Genomic DNA, 24,985 nt, shown 5'->3' on the forward strand with positions numbered 1-24,985 from the left:
TGGCAATCCCAAAGTGCCAGAGGCGAGCATATAAAGTAGAGGGGATTGCCCAACACTAAACAGCTGAGACCATCCAAATAGGAAAGCTCCAGGAGCTGTCAACTGAAAAGATTAACCCTTGCACTCTTAGCAAGGAAAAAACCTGCATTGTTTAATATGATGGTGAAGTGCTTCTAAACAGTGCAGGAGTTTGTGAAACCAGACACCGCGGTTTTCTGTCCCTCCTCTGTTGTGGTATACCCATGACAATAATATTTACTGATTAATCGTGTGCCGATTTATTAATTTATGTGAAGTATCTATTTTATCCCATTGAGCAATGACCAAAGAAGTGCAGCTATGAACCAATTGGCTAAAATGCTTCACTCTACCTATGGCTGATCTTTCTCTCTTTAAGCAGCCATTCCAGACTTAAAGTAAACAAGTTTGTGGAGAAGTTTTTTTCCATTGCTCAATTTGTTAAAAAAATGTTTCGGCTTATAAACATCATGATATATAAATGTAAATATTTGATCCCATGAGTAACTCATGAAGGCGATAACTCATGACATGAAATGAATTTGTATACTCTGCAAATTAATTCCTAGTGAAGATATAAAGATGTTTAGTCACCGGTGTAGAAGGAGTCACCCCGTCTGTGATTCCAAGAATACATGATGGATTGCTGTCCTAATAAGTGCTATAATGCAGATAATTTTGATTCCAGAGAAAATTTGGAGAATTATTTTTCAGATAAACCAAACATGGTCTTAGGGGAGGATTCCTTAAAATTTCCCCTTGAAAATCTTTCAAAAACCTTTAAAGAGGGTATGTAGTACATATCTTATTCTTTCCATTTTTTTGTTTGTTTTACTGCAGATAACTAGATAAAAATTAGGGATTTAAAATTTTTGGTGTTGAGTGATTACAGGGGGCATGCTGCATCTATGTTATCAATAAAAAGAAGCAGACAAAACTCTGGGGATTGAATATTATGAAGAATATAAATGGTCTCTTGATTTAGTAAAGTTGTTTTTTTGGCTGTTAAATAACATACCATATAACCTGCATTTTCACCAGTTTTGTCCTTTGCAGGCTCTAGCTCTAATTTTTGATGGTCTCAAAACTAATTGATGATAATTAGCTGCTGTTAATGCAATATGACTTAGGATAAAAGCCAAACCCCAGTCCAGTGCCTCTCACCTAGCCAAACCAGTTCTCATGCTTCGCACTGACGAGGGCCAATAGCCCGAAACACCGTGTCTGCGAATTGAGATACTGATTTGGCTTTTAACCTAAGTCATATTGCACGACTCGTTAAAGGGTTGATTGTGACTTGTAGGATCGCTACTTCCAACAGGTGGCGCTATAGAGTTTAAGTCCTCTTTTTCTCAGAAGAGGCAATTTGCATATTATATTTCCCAGAGGAGCATTGCATGGCGAATAAGCCTCCTTACCTTGACAAGCCAGAGATGGTATGTCACTCTCCATAAGGAGAAACGATACCCCTTAGACTCTTGAATTGAGAATTTTGACAATGAAAGATCAGTCCACAAGTAGAACTAAGCAGATATCTCTGATAAGACATATTACAAAGTTGAAAAAATAGCAAGTAGAAAGGCCGAAAAGGAGTGCTTCTGAGGAGGGCGTAGGGAAAGGAAAAACAACAGAACACTTTCACTAGATAGTCTTCATAAATGTGGACAAATTTGCTACAGCTCAATCAGCCTGCTGCTACCAGGTTCGGAAATCCTAATCAGGTGGTGTTTTGTAAGGCAACTGAAAAAAACAAACAAAAAAGGAGCGCCAGCCGAAGCGCACGGTATGTCCACATGGGGAGTAGCAGAGTTTAAGGATTGACCTGGAAGGAAAGGGGGATAGTAATCGTCCTCCTCCTATGAAGTAAGTGGAAGTTCAATCCTTTAACTTCCCTACTCTCTGTGTGTATCTACTGTGCTCTGTGCTCTTCGGCTGGCACTCCTTTTTTTATTTGTTTATTCAGTTATAAGCAGTTTTAACCCTGTGGACGCCGGGGGACGTGACAGACATCAGAATGTGGGTATGTACTGTTTTTTTTTTTTTACTTTTACAATGGTAACCAGGGTAAATATCGGGTTACTAAGCGCGGCCCTGCACTTAGTAACCCGATGTTTACCCTGGTTACCCGGGTGCTGCAGGGGGACTTCGGCATTGTTGAAGACAGTTTCAACGATGCCGAAGTCTTTCCCCTGATCGTTGGTCGCTGGAGAGAGCTGTTTGTGTGACAGCTCCCCAGCGACCACACAACGACTTACCAACGATCACGGCAAGGTCGTATCGCTGGTCGTGATCGTTGGTAAATCGTTTAGTGTAACGGTACCTTTAGATACTGAAGCACTGACTTCCTGGAGAGGGTTCTTCACTTAGATGTTGAGAAGGGATTTTTCTTCACCATGGAAAGGATGCGTGTTGTCTTTTATGGACTTCCAGACCTTTTTGAATTCCAAAATTCACCAGTGCGCTTTTTTCTTTTTTTTGCAGAATGTACCTGTAACACTTCTGTCGGCGCCACAGCATTGGGTTCCCTTCTCCCTCCATGCAGAGATGCCGGCTCACCCACTAGTTGTGCACGCTCCTGCTCTTAAAGGAGCAGAGCGCACTTTTTGCTAAATGCTGTCAGCCGGTTGCTGGTAGGCATTGTCCCCTCTCCCTTTGGGAGAAGTGAAGCAACGAGTGCAAACATCAGTGAGTAAGCTGTACTACTAGTGAGTTGTTAAGTTCCCTTGTCCGTGTGCAGCCAGTGTCCTGAACCTGTTTCCCTGGTAACGGTGCGGCTAGTCATGTATCCAAATTCCCCTGGTCCTGGTGAGGCTACTCCTGTATCCAAACTCCCCTGATCCCGGTGTGACCAGTCTTGCATCTGAAGTCCCCTGGTCCCAGAGTGGCCAGACCTGTATCTGAACCACTTATTTGCACCGGTGACTGAACCTTGTCTACTGGTCCCAAAGCGGCCAATTCCTGAGCTTTGTCCCTTGCTTCCAGTGTTGACAATGCCTGGAAATTGTCACCTGGTCTGTGTGTGACCCATCCTTGTGGCACAATGGATGCACAAATCCAAGTGCATCACGGTTGGGCATAAAAGTACCAAACTGTTGATTTGGCCAATCCTGATATTTCTGCTATCTCTCTGATGGATTTCTTCTTTTATTCAGCCTAATGATTGTCTGTTTTACTTTCATTGAGAGCTCCATTGACTGCATCTTGTGGCTTCACAGCAAGAACTTCCAAATGCAAATGCCACACCTGGAATCAGCTCCAAACCATTTGTCTGCTTAATTGATGATGCAAGGGAAAATCCCATGTAGTTTATTAACCCCTTTCTGCCATTAGACGTACTATTGCGTCCATGTGGGGTGGGCTTTTCTTCCCAAGGACGCAATAGTACGTCATATGCGATCGGCAGCGCTCACGGGGGGAGCGCCGCCGATCGCGGCCGGGTGTCAGCTGTTTATCGCAGCTGACATCCGGCACTATGTGCCAGGAGCGGTCACGGACCGCCCCCGGCACATTAACCCCCGGCACACCGCGATCAAAGATGATCGCGATGTGCCGGCGGTACAGGGAAGCACCGCGCAGGGAGGGGGCTCCCTGCGGGCTTCCCTGAGCCCCCCGCAGCAACGCGATGTGATCGCGTTGCTGCGAGGGTCTCACCTCCCTCCCTGCTCCCTCCAGCCCCGGATCCAAGATGGCCGCGGATCCGGGTCCTGCAGGGAGGGAGGTGGCTTCACAGAGCCTGCTCAGAGCAGGCACTGTGAAGCAGCCTGCACTCCTATCAGATCAGTGATCTGACAGAGTGCTGTGCAAACTGTCAGATCACTGATCTGTGATGTCCCCCCCTGGGACAAAGTAAAAAAGTAAAAAAAAAAATTTCAAATGTGTAAAAAAAAATTAAAAAAAATATTCCAAAATAATGAAAAAAAAATAAAAATATTATTCCCATAAATACATTTCTTTATCTAAATAAAAAAAAAAAAACAATAAAAGTACACATATTTAGTATCGCCGCGTCCGTAACGGCCCGACCTATAAAACTGGCCCACTAGTTAACCCCTTCAGTAAACACCGTAAGAAAAAAAAAAAAAAAACGAGGCAAAAAACAACGCTTTATTATCATACCGCCGAACAAAAAGTGGAATAACACGCGATCAAAAAGACAGATATAACTAACCATGGTACCGCTGAAAACGTCATCTTGTCCCGCAAAAAACGAGCCGCCATACAGCATCATCAGCAAAAAAATAAAAAAGTTATAGCCCTGAGAATAAAGCGATGCAAAAATAATTATTTTTTCTATAAAATAGTTTTTATCGTATAAAAGCGCCAAAACATAAAAAAATGATATAAATGAGGTGTCGCTGTAATCGTACTGACCCGAAGAATAAAACTGCTTCATCAATTTTACCAAACGCGGAACGGTATAAACGCCTCCCCCAAAAGAAATTCATGAATAGCTGGTTTTTGGTCATTCTGCCTCACAAAAATCGGAATAAAAAGCGATCAAAAAATGTCACGTGCCCGAAAATGTTACCAATAAAAACATCAACTCGTCCCGCAAAAACCAAGACCTCACATGACTCTGTGGACCAGAATATAGAAAAATTATAGCTCTCAAAATGTGGTAACGCAAAAAATATTTTTTGCAATAAAAAGCGTCTTTCAGTGTGTGACGGCTGCCAATCATAAAAATCCGCTAAAAAACCCGCTATAAAAGTAAATCAAACCCCCCTTCATCACCCCCTTAGTTAGGGAAAAATTAAAAAAATGTATTTATTTCCATTTTCCCATTAGGGCTAGGGTTAGAGTTAGGGCTAGGGTTAGGGCTAGGGCTAGGGTTAGGGCTAGGGTTAGGGCTAGGGTTAGGGTTAGGGCTAGGGCTAGGGTTAGGGTTAGGGCTAGGGTTAGGGCTAGGGTTAGGGCTAGGGTTAGGGCTAGGGTTAGGGCTAGGGTTAGGATTAGGGTTAGGGCTAGGGTTAGGGCTAGGGCTACAGTTTGGGTTGGGGCTAAAGTTACAGTTAGGGTTTAGATTACATTTACGGTTGGGAATAGGGTTGGGATTAGGGTTAGGGGTGTGTCAGGGTTAGAGGTGTTGTTAGGGTTACTGTTGGGATTAGGGTTAGGGATGTGTTTGGATTAGGGTTTCAGTTATAATTGGGGGGTTTCCACTGTTTAGGCACATCAGGGGCTCTCCAAACGCGACATGGCGTCCGATCTCAATTCCAGCCAATTCTGCGTTGAAAAAGTAAAACAGTGCTTCTTCCCTTCCGAGCTCTCCCGTGTGCCCAAACAGGGGTTTACCCCAACATATGGGGTATCAGCGTACTCAGGACAAATAGGACAACAACTTTTGGGGTCCAATTTCTCCTGCTACCCTTGGGAAAATACAAAACTCGGGGCTAAAACATATTTTTTGTGGGGAAAAAAAAGATTTTTTATTTTCACGGCTCTGCGTTATAAACTGTAGTGAAACACTTGGGGGTTCAAAGTTCTCACAACACATCTAGATTAGTTCCCTGGGGGGTCTAGTTTCCAATATGGGGTCACTTGTGGGGGGTTTCTACTGTTTAGGTACATTAGGGGTTCTGCAAACGCAATGTGACGTCTGCAGACCATTCCATCTAAGTCTGCATTCCAAATGGCGCTCCTTCCCTTCCGAGCTCTGCCATGCGCTCAAACGTTGGTTTCCCCCAACATACGGGGTATCAGCGTACTCAGGACAAATTGGACAACAACTTTTGGGGTCGAATTTCTCCTCTTACCCTCGGGAAAATACAAAACTGGGGGCTAAAAAATAATTTTGGGGGGAAAGATTTTTTTTTTTAATTTTCACGGCTCTGCGTTACAAACTGTAGTGAAACACTTGGGGGTTCAAAGATATCACAACACATCTAGATGAGTTCCTTAGGGGGTCTAGTTTCCAAAATGGTGTCACTTGTGGGAGGTTTCTACTGTTTAGGTACATTAGGGGCTCTGCAAATGCAATGTGACACCTGCAGACCATTCCATCTAAGTCCTCATTCCAAATGGAGCTCCTTCCCTTCCGAGCCCTCCCATGCGCCCAAACAGTGGTTCCCCCCCACATATGGGGTATCAGCGCACTCAGGACAAATTGGACAACAAATTGTGGGGTCGAATTTCTCCTTTTACCCTCGGGAAAATACAAAACTGGGGGCTAAAAAATAATTTTTGTGGGAAAAAATTTTTTTTTTATTTTTACGGCTCTCCATTATAAACTTCTGTGAAGCCCTTGGTGGGTCAAAGCGCTCAGCACACATCTAGATAAGTTCCTAAGGGGGTCTACTTTCCAAAATGGTGTCAATTGTGGGGGGTTTCTACTGTTTAGGTACATTAGGGGCTCTGCAAACGCAATGTGACACCTGCAGACCATTCCATCTAAGTCTGCATTCAAATGGCACTCCTTCCCTTCTGAGCCCTCCCATGTGCCCAAACAGTGGTTCCCCCCACATATGGTGTATCATCGCACTCAGGACAAATTGGGCAACAAATTTTGGGGTCCAATTTCTCCTGTTACCCTCAGGAAAATACAAAACTGGGGGCTAAAAAAATAATTTTTGTGGGAAAAAAATTTTGTTTTATTTTTACGGCTCTGCATTATAAACTTCTGTGAAGCACTTGGTGGGTCAAAGTGCTCACCACACCTCTAGATAAGTTCCTTAGGGGGTCTACTTTCCAAAATGGTGTCATTTGTGGGGGGTTTCAATGTTTAGGCACATCAGTGGCTCTTCAAACGCAACATGGCGTCCCATCTCAATTCCTGTCAATTTAGCTTTGAAAAGTCAAACGGCGCTCCTTCCCTTCCGAGCTCTCCCATCCACCCAAACAGTGGTTTACCCCCACATATGGGGTATCCGCGTACTCAGGACAAATTGTACAACAACTTTTGGGGTCCAATTTCTTCTCTTACCCTTGGGAAAATAAAAAATTGGGGGCAAAAAGATAATTTTTGTGAAAAAATATGATTTTTTATTTTTACGGTTCTACATTATAAACTTCTGTGAAGCACTTGGTGGGTCAAAGTGCTCACCACACCTCTAGATAAGTTCCTTAGGGGGTCTACTTTCCAAAATGGTGTCACTTGTGGGGGGTTTCAATGTTTAGGCACATCAGTGGCTCTTCAAACGCAACATGACGTCCCATCTCAATTCCTGTCAATTTTGCATTGAAAAGTCAAACGGCGCTCCTTCCCTTCCGAGCTCTCCCATCCGCCCAAACAGTGGTTTACCCCCACATATGGGCTATCAGCGTACTCAGGACAAATTGTACAACAACTTTTGGGGTCCAATTTCTTCTCTTACCCTTGGGAAAATAAAAAATTGGGGGCGAAAAGATAATTTTTGTGAAAAAATATGATTTTTTATTTTTACGGTTCTACATTATAAACTTCTGTGAAGCACTTGTTGGGTCAAAGTGCTCACCACACCTCTAGATAAGTTCCTTAGGGGGTCTACTTTCCAAAATGGTGTCACTTGTGGGGGGTTTCAATGTTTAGCCACATCAGGGGCTCTCCAAACGAAACATGGCGTCCCATCTCAATTCCAGTCAATTTTGCATTGAAAAGTCAAATGGCGCTCCTTCGCTTCCGAGCTCTGCCATGCGCCCAAACAGTGGTTTACCCCCACATGTGGGGTATTGGCATACTCAGGACAAATTGTACAACAATGTTTGGGGTCCATTTTCTCCTGTTACCCTTGGTAAAATAAAACAAATTGGAGCTGAATTACATTTTTTGTGAAAAAAAGTTAAATGTTCATTTTTATTTAAACATTCAAAAAATTCCTGTGAAGCACCAGAAGGGTTAATAAACTTCTTGAATATGGTTTTGAGCACCTTGAGGGGTGTAGTTTTTAGAATGGTGTCACACTTGGGTATTTTCTATCATATAGACCCCTCAAAATGACTTCAAATGAGATGTGGTCCCTAAAATAAAATGGTGTTGTAGAAATGAGAAATTGCTGGTCAACTTTTAACCCTTATAACTCCCTAACAAAAAAAAATTTTGGTTCCAAAATTGTGCTGATGTAAAGTAGACATGTGGGAAATGTTACTTATTAAGTATTTTGTGTGACATATCTCTGTGATTTAATTGCATAAAAATTCAAAGTTGGAAAATTGCGAAATTTTCATAATTTTCGCCAAATTTCCGTTTTTTTCACAAATAAACGCAGGTACTATCAAATAATTTTTACCATTGTCATGAAGTACAATATGTCACGAGAAAACAATGTCAGAATCATCAGGATCCATTGAAGCGTTCCAGAGTTATAACCTCATAAAGGGACAGTGGTCAGAATTGTAAAAATTGGCCCGGTCATTAACGTGCAAACCACCCTTGGGGGTAAAGGGGTTAAAGAGATTTTGAGATAATTGTCCAATTACATTCGATCCCTTTAAAAAAAAGAGGCAGCTCCATTTTAAAGAGCTGTAATTCCTAAACCCTTACTTCAATTAGGATGTGAACATCCTCAAACTACAGCTGAGAGTCTGCACTTTAAGTGAATATTGATTATATAATTGGATCTGCAATATGTTTTGGCAAACAACTAAAATGCCAAAACTTGTGTCACTGTCCAAATATTTATGGACCTAACTGTATATGGTCAAGGAAGAAAAGGGATTAAAGTGAACACATTAAAAGATACCAAACAACGAAGAAGAAAGGAAAGGCGGCACTCACAGATCCATTCCGAGCGGTTACTTTATTGCTTAAAAAGCCATCACAGCCGGGGGTACTGAACAAACAGTGCGGCAAGCCTGTTTGTTCAGTACCCCCGGCTGTGATGGCTTTTAAAGCAATAAAGTAACCGCTCGGAATGGATCTGTGAGTGCCGCCTTTCCTTTCTTCTTCGTTGTTTGATATTGGACTTGTTCAGTGATCTGGAGCACCTCAGATCTGGCGGTCAGGACTCCCATCACAGGTGAGCAGGCACAAGTTATTTCCCTAGTACGGTGGTGCTGTCAGCTGAGTTTCTTCTGGATTGACATTAAAAGATATGTTTTGATATTCCCATCCAGAGTTAATAAAATTAATAAGATTTTTTTTTTTTTTTAAATATACAGACAATCCCTTTTCTGTGACTTTTCCAACCGTGTGTTTTATTCATATTTTTTGCAGGTAACATAAATGGAGATATTTTGATTGATATCAGTCCGAGTGCCATGATTCATCACTTGTTTGCAGCCTGTGAGTTTTTTAAATACATCATCGTGCTGAAGATGAGAGACAGATGCATCTTGGAGCTGAAAAGATGGGTGGACTCACGTACAGGAGCGTTTAGCTGGGGCCATGCCGCAAAACTGCAAGCAGACATAGGAGAAAGCAGGTGAAGTATTTGTCCAAAAAAATTATGAAAACACACTGCCATTGACATAGCTGCTTCCATTCTATGTATATAGAGGCAAATTTAGAAGATGTTTGCACAGTAAATCTATTATTTATCTGATATAGTTTATTCAAATGACATTTCTAAAATCCATGGAATAGTCTGAATTTATTCATCCAGATCAAAATTATTCTTAATTGCTGTTTAATAAAAGCAATCCTTAATAAAAAACAGAGATGTATCCAAGCTTAAGCAACAAAGGATGTTTTTGTGTCCTACTTTGTGTAAATAAGGGTCTGTGGCTACTATCGGTGTTTACTCCCAGAACTTTGCCAGGACATACATCTCACCGATTGACGCCCTTGTAATGTCATCATGGGTACCTGATGGTTGCCATGATAGCAGGGGGTCAGATAATGACTTCCTGATCTGTGAGCTACAGTGAGCAAGCTACAGTACTTACCGAACAAGCTGCATCGGTAACCCGGATACCTGGAGCTCTCTTGATGATCAGCTGTTCGGTGCCGCAGCTGCATGTGCGGCTGTGTGACAGTCGCCACACACAGGCTCTCCATGCGACACATGCAGCTATGGCACCAAACAGCTGATCATCGGGAGCACTCCAGATATCCGGGTTCCCGATGCAGCTTCTTCTGTAAGCTCTGCAACTTGCTGAATAAGGAGGGAGCCGACGATGTTCGCTCATCTCTAGATGAGACCCCCCTTGTCACATGAGGCCACATAAGGAAAAGGCTGACAGCACTCACTAAGTGTGCCTAAGTGTGCATACCTGCTCTCGATCCAAGGAACCCACTTGGAAAAGTAGCAGCAGTCAGGATAAATGGGAACAGTCCAATCCAGGTGAAGAAATTCAAAGAAGCTTTACTCCGCCATGAAAACACATCGTTTCGACCTATATCGACCTTTATCAAGTATACAGGATATCACAAGGGGCTGGCTTATATAGTGTGGAGACACAGTCTGCACTAATTACCATAGAAGCACAGCCCACAAAGATACATGTCACGCTCACACCCAAACTGGTTGACGCGGGAGTGCAGGGGTGTGGCCCCACTGGACCACAGACCAGACTACCCTGGAAGGGGCGTAACTAAGTAGCTTCCTTGGTCTTCGCTGGAGCCTCTGATGGTGAGGTCAGACTTGTGCAGCAGGAAGCTACCAGGTACCACTCCAGGGTGGTGTCTGGCTGTGGCTGCTGATCCCACCGGGGAACGGAACATAGACAGGCAAGCGGGCACGGCTGGCACTCTGGCAGACAGACGGGCATGGCTGGGACACAGGCAGGCGGACAGGTGCAACAGAGACACTGGCAGGTAGGCAGGCACGGCTGGCTCTTGCAGGACTGGTGGACAAGGCTGGTACACTGGAAGAACCAGTAGGGACTGGTCAGCAGGCAGGTATGTAAAACAGGTAAGAACTTGTTCAGAAAGGAGGACTTATGAATAGGTAGAGAAAGAATGCAAGAGCGGATGCAAAGTGGAAGCACAGGAGCTAGAGCAAAGAACAGAAAAGCAGGAGGTGGAGCCAAGAGCAGAGATGCAGGAGGTGGAGCTAAGTTCAGAGATGCAGGAGGCGGAGCAGGGAAGAACCGCAAGACGCGGAACAAGGTAGAACCGCAAGGAGCGGAGCCACAGAGCAAAGCCACAGAGGGCAGAGCTGAGAGCAAAGTCAGAGTGCAAAGCAAAGCTACAGAGAGCAGAGCTGAGAGCAGAGCAAAGTCAGAGTGCAGAGCTGAGTGCAAACCACAGAGTGCAGAGCAAAGTCACAGAATGCAGAGCAAGGACCAAAATAAGGTCGCGGAGAGCAGAGCCAAAAGTAGAGTAAAGCAAGACACAGAGTGCAGAGCTGAAAGCAGAGCAAAGCCCCAGAGTGCAGAGGATGGAGCAAAGCAAGGTTGCAGAGAGCAGACCCAAAAGCAGAGCAAAGCAAGACACAGAGTGCAGAGCAGAGCAAAGCTATATACGGAGTGCAGAGCAGAGCAAAGCAAGACACAGAGTACGCACAGCAGAGAAAGCAAACCAAGACAGGGATATAAACGAACACAGAAACAGGACTAGACTAAGACAGAGTCAAGAACGGGACAAGGCACAGAAACACGGACACAAGCCAGGGTATGACGCTCCACTGGGTGGTGGACATAGGCCAGGGTACGAAGCCCCACTGGGTGGCTACACAAGGACACAAGCCAGGGTACTAAGCCGCACTGGGTGGCAAACTCAGGACAGAGACCAGGGTACAATGCCCCACTGTGTGACGGACACAAGAGTAACAGAGACAGGGCCTGGCACCTCAGCAGCTAAGAACTGACTGAGGGAGTAAGATGCACAGACCCCCACCAATGGGTGGGGAAGTCTTAAATACAGGAAGTCTCATGGCAATTGGCCGGGACACCTTAGCAAGGTGCACACAGATTCAATAAGACACAGGAGTTGCCGACGCTGCCCCCTATGCACACAGACAGAGCATGCACAGAGCATGCACAGAGCAAACAGCAGACATGAGGCACACAGCATGGAGCTGGCAGCAGAGAGAACTCACAACAAGGCCCAGAGAAGTGAGTTTGAGTGTAATGCAGGTGGGGGATGGGAGGCCATGCAGTGATGCCAGCAGGGTTGTTACAATACATTACACAGTTTATATGCAAAATCTCCGGAAAAATACACAAAATATCTCTCAGTGGTATACGTTATATATATATATATATATATATATAGTGTGAGTTCATTAGAGACCAACACCTCAATAGGTCAATATTCATATTGTTGATAAGATGCTATAAAGCATAATCAGCCAATAGAAAGATGGCATCCCTGTCCTCATGGATACTAGAAGCCAATCATCAAAAAAGGGGGCCCATGTTTATGCATAGTCCTATTACAGTGGTCCAATCAAAATCACCTACATTGAGGGAAGTATTTGATCTCTTGCTGATTCTGTAAGATTGCCCACTGACAAAGACATGAACAGCCTATAAGGTTAAAGGTAGGTTAATTTTAACATTGAGAGATAGAATATAAAATATAAAATCCAGAAAATCACATTGTATAAATTATATATATTTATTTGCATTTTGCACTGAGAAATAAGTATTTGATCCCTCTGACAAACAAGACTAAATACTTGGAGGCAAAGCCCTTGTTGGCAAGCACAGCAGTCAGACTTTTTTGCAGTTGATGAGGTTTGTGCACATATCAGGAGGAATTTTTGTTCCACTCCTCTTTGCAGATCATCTCTAAATCATTAATATTTTGAGGCTGTCGCTTGACAACTCGAAATTTCACCTCCCTCCTTGAGTTTTCTATGGGATTAAGATCTGGAGACTGGCTAGGCCACTCCATGTCCTTAATGTGCTTCTTTTTGAGCCACTACTTTGTTGCCTTGAATGTATGTTTGGGTCATTTTCTTGCTAGATAACCCAGTCACAACCCATTTTTAACACCCTGTCGGAGGGAAGGAGGTTGTCACTCAGGATTGTATGGTTCATGGCTCCATCCATTCTCCTATTGATGCAGTGGAGTAGTCCCATGCCCTTAGCAGAGAAACACCCCCAAAACCTAATGTTTCCACCTCCATGCTTGGCAGTGGGAATTGTGTTCTTTGGGTCATAGGCAGCATTTCTCTTCCTCCAAACATGGCAAGTTGAGGTAATGCCCAAAACCTCAATTTTTGTTTCATCTGACCGCAGCACCTTCTCCCAATCACTCACAGAATCATCCTGGTGTTCATTGGCAAATTTCAGATAGGCCGGCACATGTGCCTTCTTGAGCAGAGGGACCTTGTGGGCACTGCAGGATCTTAAACCTTTACGGCATAATGTGTTACCAATGGTTTCCTTGGTTACTGTGGTCCCAGCTGCCTTGAGATCATTAGCAAGTTCCCCCCATGTAGTTTTAGACTGATCTCTCACCTTCTTCATGATCAAGGATACCCCATGAGGTGAGATTTTGCATGGTGCCCCAGATCGATGTCGATTGACAGTCATTTTGTATTTCTTCCATTTTCTTACTACTGCACCAACTAGCATCTTACTTATGGTTTTGTAGCCCATTCCAGCTTTGTGCAGGTCTATAATCTTGTCCCTGATATCCTTATAAAGTTCTTTGTTTTTGCCCATGTTATAGAGGTTGGAGTCTGACTGATTAATTGAGTCTGTGGACAGGAGTCTTTTATAAAGGTGACTATGTAAGACAACTGTCTTTAATGCAGGTAACAAGTTGATTAGGAGCTTAACGGTTGGTAGGGGATCAAATACTTATTTCTCACTACAAAATGCAAATACATGTATATAATTTATACAATGTGATTTTCTGTATTTTATTTTTGATATTTTATCTCTCAATGTTAAAGTTAACCTACCCTTAAAATTATAGACTGTTCATGTCTTTGTCAGTGGGCAAACTTACAAAATCAGCAAGAGATCAAATACTTACTTCCCCCACTGTATAGCAAATGCACCAAAATAATAATGAGTCCATGAGTCAGCCTATCCTATGCTTTCACACAGCAAAATCCTAGAGGTGCATACCTGTCTGCCAATCGCAAGCTCCCTCTTATCACCGCAACTGAACAGCGCTTACGTCACCATCCGAGGTCACAAGGGAGTGGTCACCTGACACACATCACATGACCAAACACTTCATGATGTACGTACAGACTCGGTGCGCATGCGCGTTCAGCGCATAGAGAAGAGTCACAGCAAGGGGCGTGATTCTGGCCATATCTGTAGAAACGAGATCGCCATGTCGCAACAAGGGAGCAACCCCTCCAGGTCATGTGATCGCAGAATAGAACAGGCAAATAGCCCATCACACACATGGCCATCTTATTCCATTAAAAAGCAATTAAAAAACCATATGCAGAAAAAAAGAGAAAGAAGGGGAAGAACAAGAGGGTGGGGGGGGGGAGAAAAGATTGATAAAAAAGACATCTATAATATGTAACAACTAACATGTTTATCAGAAATCTCCAAAATAAGTCATCAATCGATCTCACTCCCCATATCATCTGGCTGTTTCCAATGGTATGAAAGCCCACTTAAAGGAAAGAAAAAAGAGGAAAAATGAGTGATTAAAAACCCCTCATGACATGGAGTTTATAAAATTGAGCCACTTATGGTTTCTTTGCTGTACTGGCACTTTAGGAACTCTGCCAATGTGACATGGCACTCACAAATTATTCAAGCAAAATCCACACTCCAATATGCTGCTGCTTCCCGTCTGAGCATTGCACTGTGCCTGAAATGTAGTTTCCAGCCACATAGAGGATGTTGGTGAACTTAAGAGAAAATGCAAAATAAAATGTTAGGTCCATTTTTTCCTGTTACTATTGTGAAAATGAACAATTTATGGCTAAAGCAACATTTTTGTGGGAATAATTTGATTTTTTTTATTTTCACAGCTCAAGTAAATAAGATTCTGTGAAGCACCTGTGGGTTAAAGATGCTCTCCACATCTCTAGATAAAATGCTTGAGGGGTGTAATTTTTAAAATGGAGTCACTTGTGGGGGTTTTCCAATGTTTAGGCACACGAAGGGCTCTGCAAATGCAACATGATATCTGCTATCTATTCCAGTGAATTTTGCACTCCAAAATTCTAATTGTGCTCCCTCCATTCTGGCCCTGCTGTGCGCCCAAACAGTAGTTTTCCCCTAACTATGGGGTATCAGCCTACTCAGGAGAAATTGTTCAAAAAAATCTATTGTTCATGTTCTCCTGTTACCTTTGTAAAAATGCAAAATTTGGGGCTAAATTAACATTTTGGTGGGAAAAGTTAAAATGTTTATTTTTTCCTCGCACATTGCTTTAATTCATGTGAAGCACCTATTAAAAAGCACCTACTGAAAAAATTTAAAATAAAAATAAACTTTTAACCTTATAACTTTCTAACAAGAGAAAAATTGTTTATAAAATTATGCTGATGTAAAGTAGACATTAGGAAAATGTTATTAATCATTATTTTACACAGCATGACTAAATGGTTTAAAAATATAAAAATGTAAAGTTTGAAAATTGCAAACTTTTCTAAATTTTTGCCAAAATTCCAATATTTTCACAAAAAATGCAAGAAATATCAAATTACATTTACCATTAACATAAAGTACAATGTGTCACAAAAAAACAATCTCAATCACTGGGATACGCTGAAGTGTACCAGAGTTATTACAACATAAAATGACGCTGGTCAGGAAGGTAAAAAAACAGACTGTGGGAAAAGCATATTGTTCAAATTTCCAATTTATTTTTTCAGTGACCCGCTACAGGACAAAGAAGTAAAAGTGAGATCAGCCCTTCAACATGTTGTGAAATATAACCTAGAGAAAGAAAATATTACGGATCCAATTGTTTTACCACCGGGAGATTGTATCATCAGCACTTGGCTCCTAGATGTTATCTGCCAAAACGGAGATGATTACGTGAGATATCTCAAAAAGTTCTCAAAGTTGTTGAAACCGGAGGGTCACGTCATTTTAATTGGGGTATTAGATGCAACATATTTCATAGTTGGGAAAGAAAAATTCCATTATTTCACATATAATGAGGATTTTGCCAGGAAAGCTCTAGTTGAGGCAGGTTTTCTTATTGACCGCTGTGTGGTTAAGAAGAGAACGGTTGTCTGTGACCTTATTGACCATAAAGCCGTCATATTCATTGCAGCTCACAAAGCAAAATCAGAGTAGAAACTTACATATCTCAATCTTAGAGTTATGCGAAAAGCTTTTAAAGAAATTGCAATATTTATAACAGGGCTTTCTCTATCAGATTATTTACATAGAGGGATTCGTAGAAAATCATGGCAACTTGCTTAATTTATGCCTAGTGCATGACACAAGTTTTAAAAACTGTGTTTCTAATTACATTGTCTCCAATATAAAAAGTGCTATACATCTTCTCGTCCCAGGGTCTAAAATGTAAGCTCTTATGGTAAATGGGGTTCTCTCTCTCTCCTCTTCCCCACTTGTTTTTTCCAAGCAATTTAATGCTTCCCAGTACTGAGATTGCACAAATTTATTCTCCAGATAATTAGAAATTCAAAAGATTTGCTCATCTCTCTACTTCTAAGTTATGTGTTATAATTAAATTTAGAGTGCAATCATAAATAGGAAGTTGCTGTGGACTTTTACTTGCACTGAGACCTAATTTGATCATCTGAATAATTTAGAAACATGACATCTTGGAATCATTTTCTTTCTTTATTGTTAAATTTCATTGTTTTGATTCTTAGTTTCTTTCTATGAATATGAAATAAAATTAGGCATATTACATCTAACTGTACGAAATAAAATGAAGCATATTGTATCTAACTGCTTGTGTCTCTCTATGATGCCATTCTTGTACTTTGTTGCTCAATAGGTAATAGGTTTTACAAATCTTGATTGTCTAAGTTTAAGTCCTCTTTTTCTCAGAAGAGGCAATTTGCATTTTATATTTCCCAGAGGAGCATTGCACGGCGAATAAGCCTCCTTACCTTGACAAGCCAGAGATGGAATGTCACTCTCCATAAGGAGAAATGATACCCCTTAGACCCCTGTCCAGAGCCTCTCACCTAGCCAAATTAGTTCTCATGCTTCGCACTGACGAGGGCCAACAGCCCGAAACACCGTGTCTGGGAATTGAGATACTGATTTGGCTTTTATCCTAAGTCATATTGCAAGACTCGTTTAAAGGGTTGATTGTGACTTGTAGGATCGCTACTTCCAACAGGTGGCGCTATAGAGTTTAAGTCCTCTTTTTCTCAGAAGAGGCAATTTGCATATTAGTTGATGTAAAAAGACATAAATCAATGCAACACATTCATTCCTCCACTAAGACTGTCAAAGGTCATCATCAGTTTATATTCCCATATTCTTCTGTCTCTTTGAGATTTGAAGTTACCTTTTAAAACAAGTAATTTCATGTCCATAATGTTATGATTGGGGAGACAAAAATGTATTGCCAAGGTAGATCCATTCTTTTTTCTCTTATTGTATGGCGGTGAGAATTCATTCTTGTCCTCAGTTTTTGCCCTGTCTCCCCCACATACAGACCCCCAGTTGGACATTTAATGCAAATAATGAGGTACACCACATTAGAAGTGATGCAGGTGAAAGTACCTGGTAGTCTTGTAGTCCTATCAGAGGACAATAAAACATTCCCTATCTAAGAACTGGTCCAATATTTATGGACATAACTGTTTATCACCCATGGTAATTCTGCTTCATGTCACCTGTTTTATCCATGTTTTTTTTCTGTGATGTTTTGTGCATAAATATGTGATTCTCCAGAATTTCTTTTAGTCTTTGCCTGATGAAGAGACCTGTGTATTCTTGAAAGCTGCAATTTGTTACCATCTTTTCAGTTAGCCATTAAAAGGTATCAACCACTGAGGACTCTCAATTCTAAATATTTTTCTATCTACTAGCTAACACGGTACCAAGATATATATCTTTCCTGTATCACATCACCAAACAAATTATTTAAATATTATGAACATACTGATCAATTAGTCATTAAACTAATATTACATCAAGAAGTGTCTTTGTGTTTTTTTAAAGATTATTTACCTTTATTTGAACATATACAAAAGTTTACACACAAAATTTAAATAGTGCCTCTAAACCAAAAAGCAATTATAAGGGGTCAGCTAAAGCACATAGCTGACCTCTTATTATTGCTTTTGGTTTAGAGGCACTATTTAAATTTTGTGTGTAAACTTTTATATATGTTCAAATAAAGGTAAAAAATCTTTAAAAAAACACAAAGACACTTCTTGATTCAATATTAGTTTAATGACTAATTGATCAGTATGTTCATATATTTAGTGGAGTGTTGCCCACCCTATGTGTAGGAGAATGGGCTTGTGTTATATGTTTACCCAATTTAAATATTAAACAGAGATAACACAAGTATTCACAAAATGCAGTTTTTAAATTAAGGTCTTTATTAATAAAGGAATCCAAACCTACAGGCCCCGTGTGAAAAAGTGATTGACCCCTCCCCTTAAAACATAAATTAGCTGTGGTCTATCACATCTTTGGGAAGCTGAGTTCAAATTCCCGAGCCACACCCAGGCCTGATTACTGCCACTTCTACTTTCAATAAAGAAATCACTTAAATAGAACCTGCCTGACAAAGTGAAGTAGACCAAAAGATTCTCAAAAGGTAGACACCATTCCGCGATCCAAAGAATTTCTGGAACATATGAGAAACAAAGTAATTGAGATCTATCAGTCTGGGAAAGGTTATGAAACCATTTTTAAAGCTTTAGGACTCCAGCAAACCATACTGAGAGCTATTATCCACAAATGGAAAAACATGGAACAACAATGAACCTCCTCAGGAGTGGATGGCCGACCAAAATTACCCCAAGAGGGCAGTGAAACCTCATCCATGTGACAAGTTTTTCTGCTATAAAACAGGGGCCGATCAATTGTAACCGATGGACTAAACTGGTAATCTTAGTAAACAAAAAAAAATTCAGGAAATCTCAAAATTTGTATCAAGCTACATGCAGTGCTAGCTTCAGCGTTGCAATGTAACTTGATAACATTTTATACACTAAAGAATAGCATTTAGAACTTAGAAATAGGTGGGCACACCAGACCTACAGTGAATGAAATTATTACTTGATCTCTTGCTGATTTTGTAAGTTTGCCCACTGAAAAAGACATGAACAGTCTATAATTTTAAGGGTAGGTTAATTTTAACATTGAGAGATAAAATATCAAAAATAAAATCCAGAAAATCACATGTTCCTCAAAGACTTTGAATATGTCACCATTTATAGCACATAATATCAAAAGATTCAGAAATTCTGAAGAAATCCATTTGCTCAAGGGATAAAGCAGATGGTCAATATTGGATGGGGACTCATAATCTATGGGCCTTCAGGCAGCACTGCATTAAAAATATGCATAATTTGGTCATGCAAATCACTGCATAAGCTCATAATAATTCTAGGAATAATTATTCGTGAACACAAATGTAAATTAAAGCTCCATCATGCAAAGAAGAAGCAAAATATCAACACAATTCAGAAATAATGCTGTCTTCTTTGGGACCATCCAGCTTGTTATCAACGCATTTCCTGCATCACTGATAGTTTGGGGCTGGACTAGTGATCATGGCATGGGCAACGTACACATAATAGATGCTATCAACAGTGTGGTATATAGAGGTTTTAAAATAACATATGATCCATCCAGACTATTTCAGAAATATATATGATCCTTCCCATGTCCTTCTTTCAGGGAAGGACTTGTAGTGTATATTTCAACAACAAAATATTTAGAATTTAGAGTCCTCAGTGGTTGATACCTTTTTAATGGCTAACTGAAAAGATGGTAATAAATTGCAAGCTTTCAAGTCTACTCAGGTCTCTTCATCAGGCAAAGACTAATACAAAATCTGAAATTTATGCACAACACAGCACAGAAATAATGCTATAGATAAGACAAGAGACGTGAAGCAGAACTATCATTATGGGAGAGGGATAAATAGTTGTCCCATATATATTGGAACAGTTCATAGTTAAGGAGTGTCAACATTTTATTGTCCTCAGATTGGGGTCTGGTTCTGTGTTGTGATGCCCCCAAAAGGTCTGAGGGGCAAATTCCTTAACTGATGTAAAAAGACATAAAATACATATTTCAACAACACAATGCCATGCCATTTACTGCATCCTTTATAACAGAATCACTTGCAGGCAAAGAGTTTTGGTTATGAACCGGTCACCTGACGTCCAGACCGATTACCCATAGAAAACATTTGGTACATTATGAAATTAAAAACCTGGCAAAGAAAATCCTACACTGTAGATCAACAAGAATCTGACATCAATAAATAATGTGACAACATTACTCTCCCAAAACTCCAACAATTGTCTCCTCAGTTCTACGACATTTACAGACTGTGGTAAAAAGGAGAGGGGATGTTACATAATGGTAGATATGGCCCTATCCCAACTTTTTTTAAATCATTCTTTTATTATTAAACAGTAAACAACAGACATATTGGTGGATTAATATGAAGGACTTTGAATGTTGTCCATACAAACAAGGTCACATAACAAATAAACCAAACATATTTCCTAGGCATAATGAACCAGTAACAACAATTATTACGGTCGGAACTGAGAAAGAGAAGTAATATACAGTACAGACCAAAAGTTTGGACACACCTTCTCATTTGAAGATTTTTCTGTATTTTCTTGACTATGAAAATTGGACATTCACACTGAAGGCATCGAAACCATGAATTAACACATGTGGAATTATATACTTAACAAAAAAGTGTGAAACAACTGAAATTATGTCTTATATTCTAGGTTCTTCAAAGTAGCCACCTTTTGCTTTGATGACTGCTTTGCACACTCTTGGCATTCTCTTGATGAGCTTCAAGAGGTAGTCACCAGGAATGGTCTTCCAACAATCGTGAAGGAGTTCCCAGAGATGCTTAGCACTTGTTGGCCCTTTTGCCTTCACTCTGCGGTCCAGCTCACTCCAAACCATCTCGATTGGGTTCAGTCTGGCGTAGCACCCCATCACTCTCCTTCAGTTGTTTCACACTTTTTTGTTAAGTATATAATTGCACATGTGTTAATTCATAGTTTTGATGCCTTCAGTGTGAATGTACAATTTTCATAGTCATGAAAATACAGAAAAATCTTTAAATGACAGGGTGTGTCCAAACTTTTGGTCTGTACTGTATATATGGTATATATATGGGATGGGATACAAAAGATCTAAAGAGGAGACCATCTGGTGGGGAGGGAAGAATATGGGGAAGAAGGCAGGAAATGAGAACGTTTAGTAGGGAAGTGGTATGGATTGTAATTATTATATGTGATGGGTCTAAGGTTTTATTAGCCCAAGGTGTCCATATTTTAAGAAACTGAGGCTGAGTGCAAGATTCTGAGCTAGAGAGTTCTTCAACGCAATCTATCAAGTGAATTTTATTTATCCAATCTGAATGAGTAGGGGGTGTTGATTGTTTCTAATTTAGAGCAATTAAGTGTTTTGCAGCTCCTAACAAAAGTGCTAACAAGTCGTGTTTTTTATGTTTGAAATATTTTCAAGGGTGAAATAGTAGGACGTCCGCTGGGGTTAAGGACGGTATGCTAAATGAGTCCTATAACTATAATAAAGTCGATTCTGTCTCCATTCAGAACAGTTTCATTTGAGGACAGAATGAGAAAATATGAGAAAGTGTGCCTTTGTGGGTACTGTAATTGCAGCATAAGGTTGATTCTGTTAAACCTAGATGATGTTATAATTCAGGAGTTCTGTTCAAGCGGGACACAATTTTGCAGGAGTTCTCTTGCAGATGTATGCATCTGGAGAAACCATGAGAGTTAGAAAGAATGGACTTTCCTTCAGAATTTCCCATGAGATTAGAAAACTCGGTTTATAAGTGTTCGTTGGTGCTATTAAATAATTACCGTATATACTCGAGAATAAGCCGAGATTTTCAGCCCATTTTTTTAGGCAGAAAGTGCCCCTCTCAGCTTATATTCGAGTCATTATCCCAGGGAGTCGGCAGGGGAGGGGAGCTCACCTGCTCCTGGTGCAGTCCCTGCATCTCCGATGGTCTCAGCGCCGGAAGCTCTTCCTGTGTTCAGCGGTCATGTGGTACCGCTCATTAACGTAATGAATATGGACACGACTCCACTCCCATAGGGGTGGAGCCACATATTCATTACTTTAATGAGAGGTACCAGTGACGGCTGAACACCGGAACAAGCTGCCGGCACCGAGACATCTGTCAGTGAGAAGCAGGGACTGCGCCAGGAGCAGGTGAGTATAACGGGGGAGGGTGAGCATTGTGCTATATTCATCTGTCCCCGTTCCACCGCCGGGTGCCGCTCCGTCTTCCGTGTACTCTGGCTGTGATGTTCAGGTCATGGCACTCACCCTGAGTTTTTCCAGCAAGATGTTGCATCACCACATTACGGGTGTCAGGTCCGATCATTCCTACATGAACAGTTTCCTGGAAAGTGGATTGGTCATTGTGGGCAAGTTGAATGGCCACCAAGGTCTCCCGATCTGCCCCCTTAGACTTTTATCTTTGGGGTCATCTGAAGGTAATTGTCTATGCTGTGAAGATACGAGATGTGCAGTATCTGAAAAAACGAATACTGGAAGCCTGTGCTAGCATTTCTTTTGTGGTGTTGCTATCAGTGTGTCAATAGTGGACGAAGAGGGTTGCATTGACAATCCAACACAATGGGCAGCACTTTGAACACATTTTATAAGTGGTAATAAACTTGTAAATAACTCATGAAAGAATAAAGTTACGTTAAAACCAAGCACACCATTATTTTTCTTGGGAAATTATCAATAAGTTTGATGTGTCAAATGACCCTCTTCCCTTTGGAAAAATAAATTTGGATCCAAAATGTCCGACTTCAAAATAGCCGCCATGGTCACAAACCATTTTGAAAAGTTTTTTCCCTCCCATATACTAATGTGCCACAAACAGGAAGTTGATATCACCAACCATTCCCATTTTAGTTAGATGTATCTATATAAATAACCCACCCTGTAGAAGAAAAACATTCTCAAAATCTCTTTCATAAGTAACAATATTAACCCCTTTCTACCATTGGATGTACTATTCCGTCCATGTGGGGTGGGCCCTACTTCCGAAGGACGGAATAGTACGTCCAGCGCGATCAGCCGCACTCACGGGAAGAGCGCGGCAGATTGCGGCCGGGTGTCAGCTGACTATCGCAGCTGACATCCGGCACTATGTGCCAGGAGCGGTCACGGACCACCCCCGGCACATTAACCCCATGCACACTGCGATCAAAGATGATCACAGTGTTCTGGCGGTATAGGGAAGCATCGCACATGGAGGGGGCTCGCCGCGTGCTTCCCTGAGACCCTCGGGGCAAAGCGATGTGATCGCGTTGCTCCGACAGTCTCTTCCCTCTTCCTCCCTGCAGCAGGCCCAGATCCAAAATGGCCACGGGGCTGCATCAGGGTCCTGCAGGGAGGTGGCTTACCAGCGCCTGCTCAGAGCAGGTGCCGTGAAGCCTCCAGGAGTGCACGTCAGATCGCTGATCTGACACAGTGCACAGAAAAGTGTCAGATCAGCGATCTTACGCTATAACATGATTCTCCCTCCCTCCCCCCGGGGCAATGTTATAGTGTAAAAAAAAATATTCCGATGTGTAAAACAATATTTTAAAAAAATTCCTAAAAAAAAATAAAAAAAATAAAAAAAATATTGTTCCCATAAATACATCTCTTTATCTAAATAATTAAAAACAATAAACGCACACATATTTAGTATCACCGCGTCCATAACGACCCAACCTATAAAACTGTCCCACTAGTTAACCCCTTCAGTGATCACCGTAAAAAAAAAACGAGGCAAAAAACAACGCTTTATTATCATACCACCGAACAAAAAGTGGAATAACACGCGATCAAAAAGAAGGATATAAATAACCATGGTACTGCTGAAAACGTCATCTTGTTCTGCAAAAAACGAGCCGCCATACAGCATCATCAGCGAAAAAATAAAAAAGTTATAGTCCTCCGAATAAAGCGATGCAAAAATAATTATTTTTTCTATAAAATAGTATTTATCGTATAAAAGCGCCAAAACATAAAAATATTATATAAATGAGGTTTGCTGTAATCGTACTGACCCAAAGAATAAAACTGCTTTATCCGTTTTACCAAACGCGGAACGATGTAAACGCCACCAAAAAGAAATTCATGAATAGCTGGTTTTTGGTCATTCTGCCTCACAAAAATCGGAATAAAAAGCGTTCAAAAAATGTCACGTGCCCGAAAATGTTACCAATAAAAACATCAACTCGTCTCGCAAAAAAGAGACCTCACTTGACTCTGTGGACCAAAATATGGAAAAATTATAGTTCTCAAAATGTGGTAACGCAAAAAATATTTTTGCAATGAAAAGCGTCTTTTAGTGTGTGACGGCTGCCAATCATAAAAATCCGCTAGAAAACCCGCTATAAATAGTAAATCACACACCCCTTCATCACCCCCTTAGTTAGGGAAAAATTTAAAAATTTAAAAAATGTATTTATTTCTATTTTCCCATTAGGGCTATGGTTAGGGTTAGGGATAGGGTTAGGGCTAGGGATTGGGCTAGGGTTAGGGCTAGGGTTAGGGCTAGGGTTAGGGCTAGAGTTAGAGTTAGGGTTGGGGCTAGGGTTAGGGCTACAGTTAGGGTTGGGGCTAAAGTTAGGGTTAGGGTTGGGGTTAAAGTTAGGGTTTGGATTACATTTACGGTTGGAAATAGGGTTGGGATTAGGGTGTGAGGTGTGTCAGGGTTAGGGGTGTGGTTAAGGTTACTGTTGAGATTAGGGTTAGGGGTGTGTTTGGATTAGGGTTTCAGTTATATTTGGGGGGTTTCAATGTTTAGGCACATCAGGGGCTCTCCAAACGTGACATGGCGTCCGATCTCAGTTCCAGCCAATTCTGCATTGAAAAAGTTAAACAGTGCTCCTTCCCGTCTAAGCTCTGCAATGCGCCCAAACAGGGGTTTACTCCAACATATGGGGTATCAGCATACTCAGGACACATTGGACAACAACTTTTGGGGGCAAATTTCTCCTGTTACCCTTGGAAAAATACAAAACTGAGGGCATAAAATAAT

At 41.2% G+C, this 24,985-nt stretch overlaps 1 protein-coding gene across 1 annotated transcript; it reads left to right on the forward strand.

The window, feature by feature from the left end:
• The first annotated feature begins 605 nt into the window (after positions 1–605).
• Positions 606–16,677, forward strand: LOC138651215 (indolethylamine N-methyltransferase-like). The gene is made up of 3 exons (XM_069741251.1): positions 606–807; positions 9,149–9,356; positions 15,624–16,677. The coding sequence occupies exons 1-3, from the start codon at positions 654–656 to the stop codon at positions 16,051–16,053; spliced, it is 792 nt and encodes a 263-aa protein (XP_069597352.1). The 5' UTR covers positions 606–653; the 3' UTR covers positions 16,054–16,677.
• Positions 16,678–24,985: the final 8,308 nt, after the last annotated feature.

The sequence above is a fragment of the Ranitomeya imitator genome, chromosome 10 (assembly GCF_032444005.1).
Source record: "Ranitomeya imitator isolate aRanImi1 chromosome 10, aRanImi1.pri, whole genome shotgun sequence".
Taxonomy (NCBI): Eukaryota; Metazoa; Chordata; class Amphibia; order Anura; family Dendrobatidae; genus Ranitomeya; species Ranitomeya imitator.

Coding starts and splice junctions, on each gene's coding strand:
- LOC138651215 (XM_069741251.1), top strand. CDS start 654: ATGATGGATTGCTGTCCTAATAAGTGCTATAATGCAGATAATTTTGAT. Junction 808..9,148: donor TTCAAAAACCTTTAAAGAGG/GTATGTAGTACA, acceptor TATTTTTTGCAG/GTAACATAAATGGAGATATT. Junction 9,357..15,623: donor GCAGACATAGGAGAAAGCAG/GTGAAGTATTTG, acceptor TTATTTTTTCAG/TGACCCGCTACAGGACAAAG.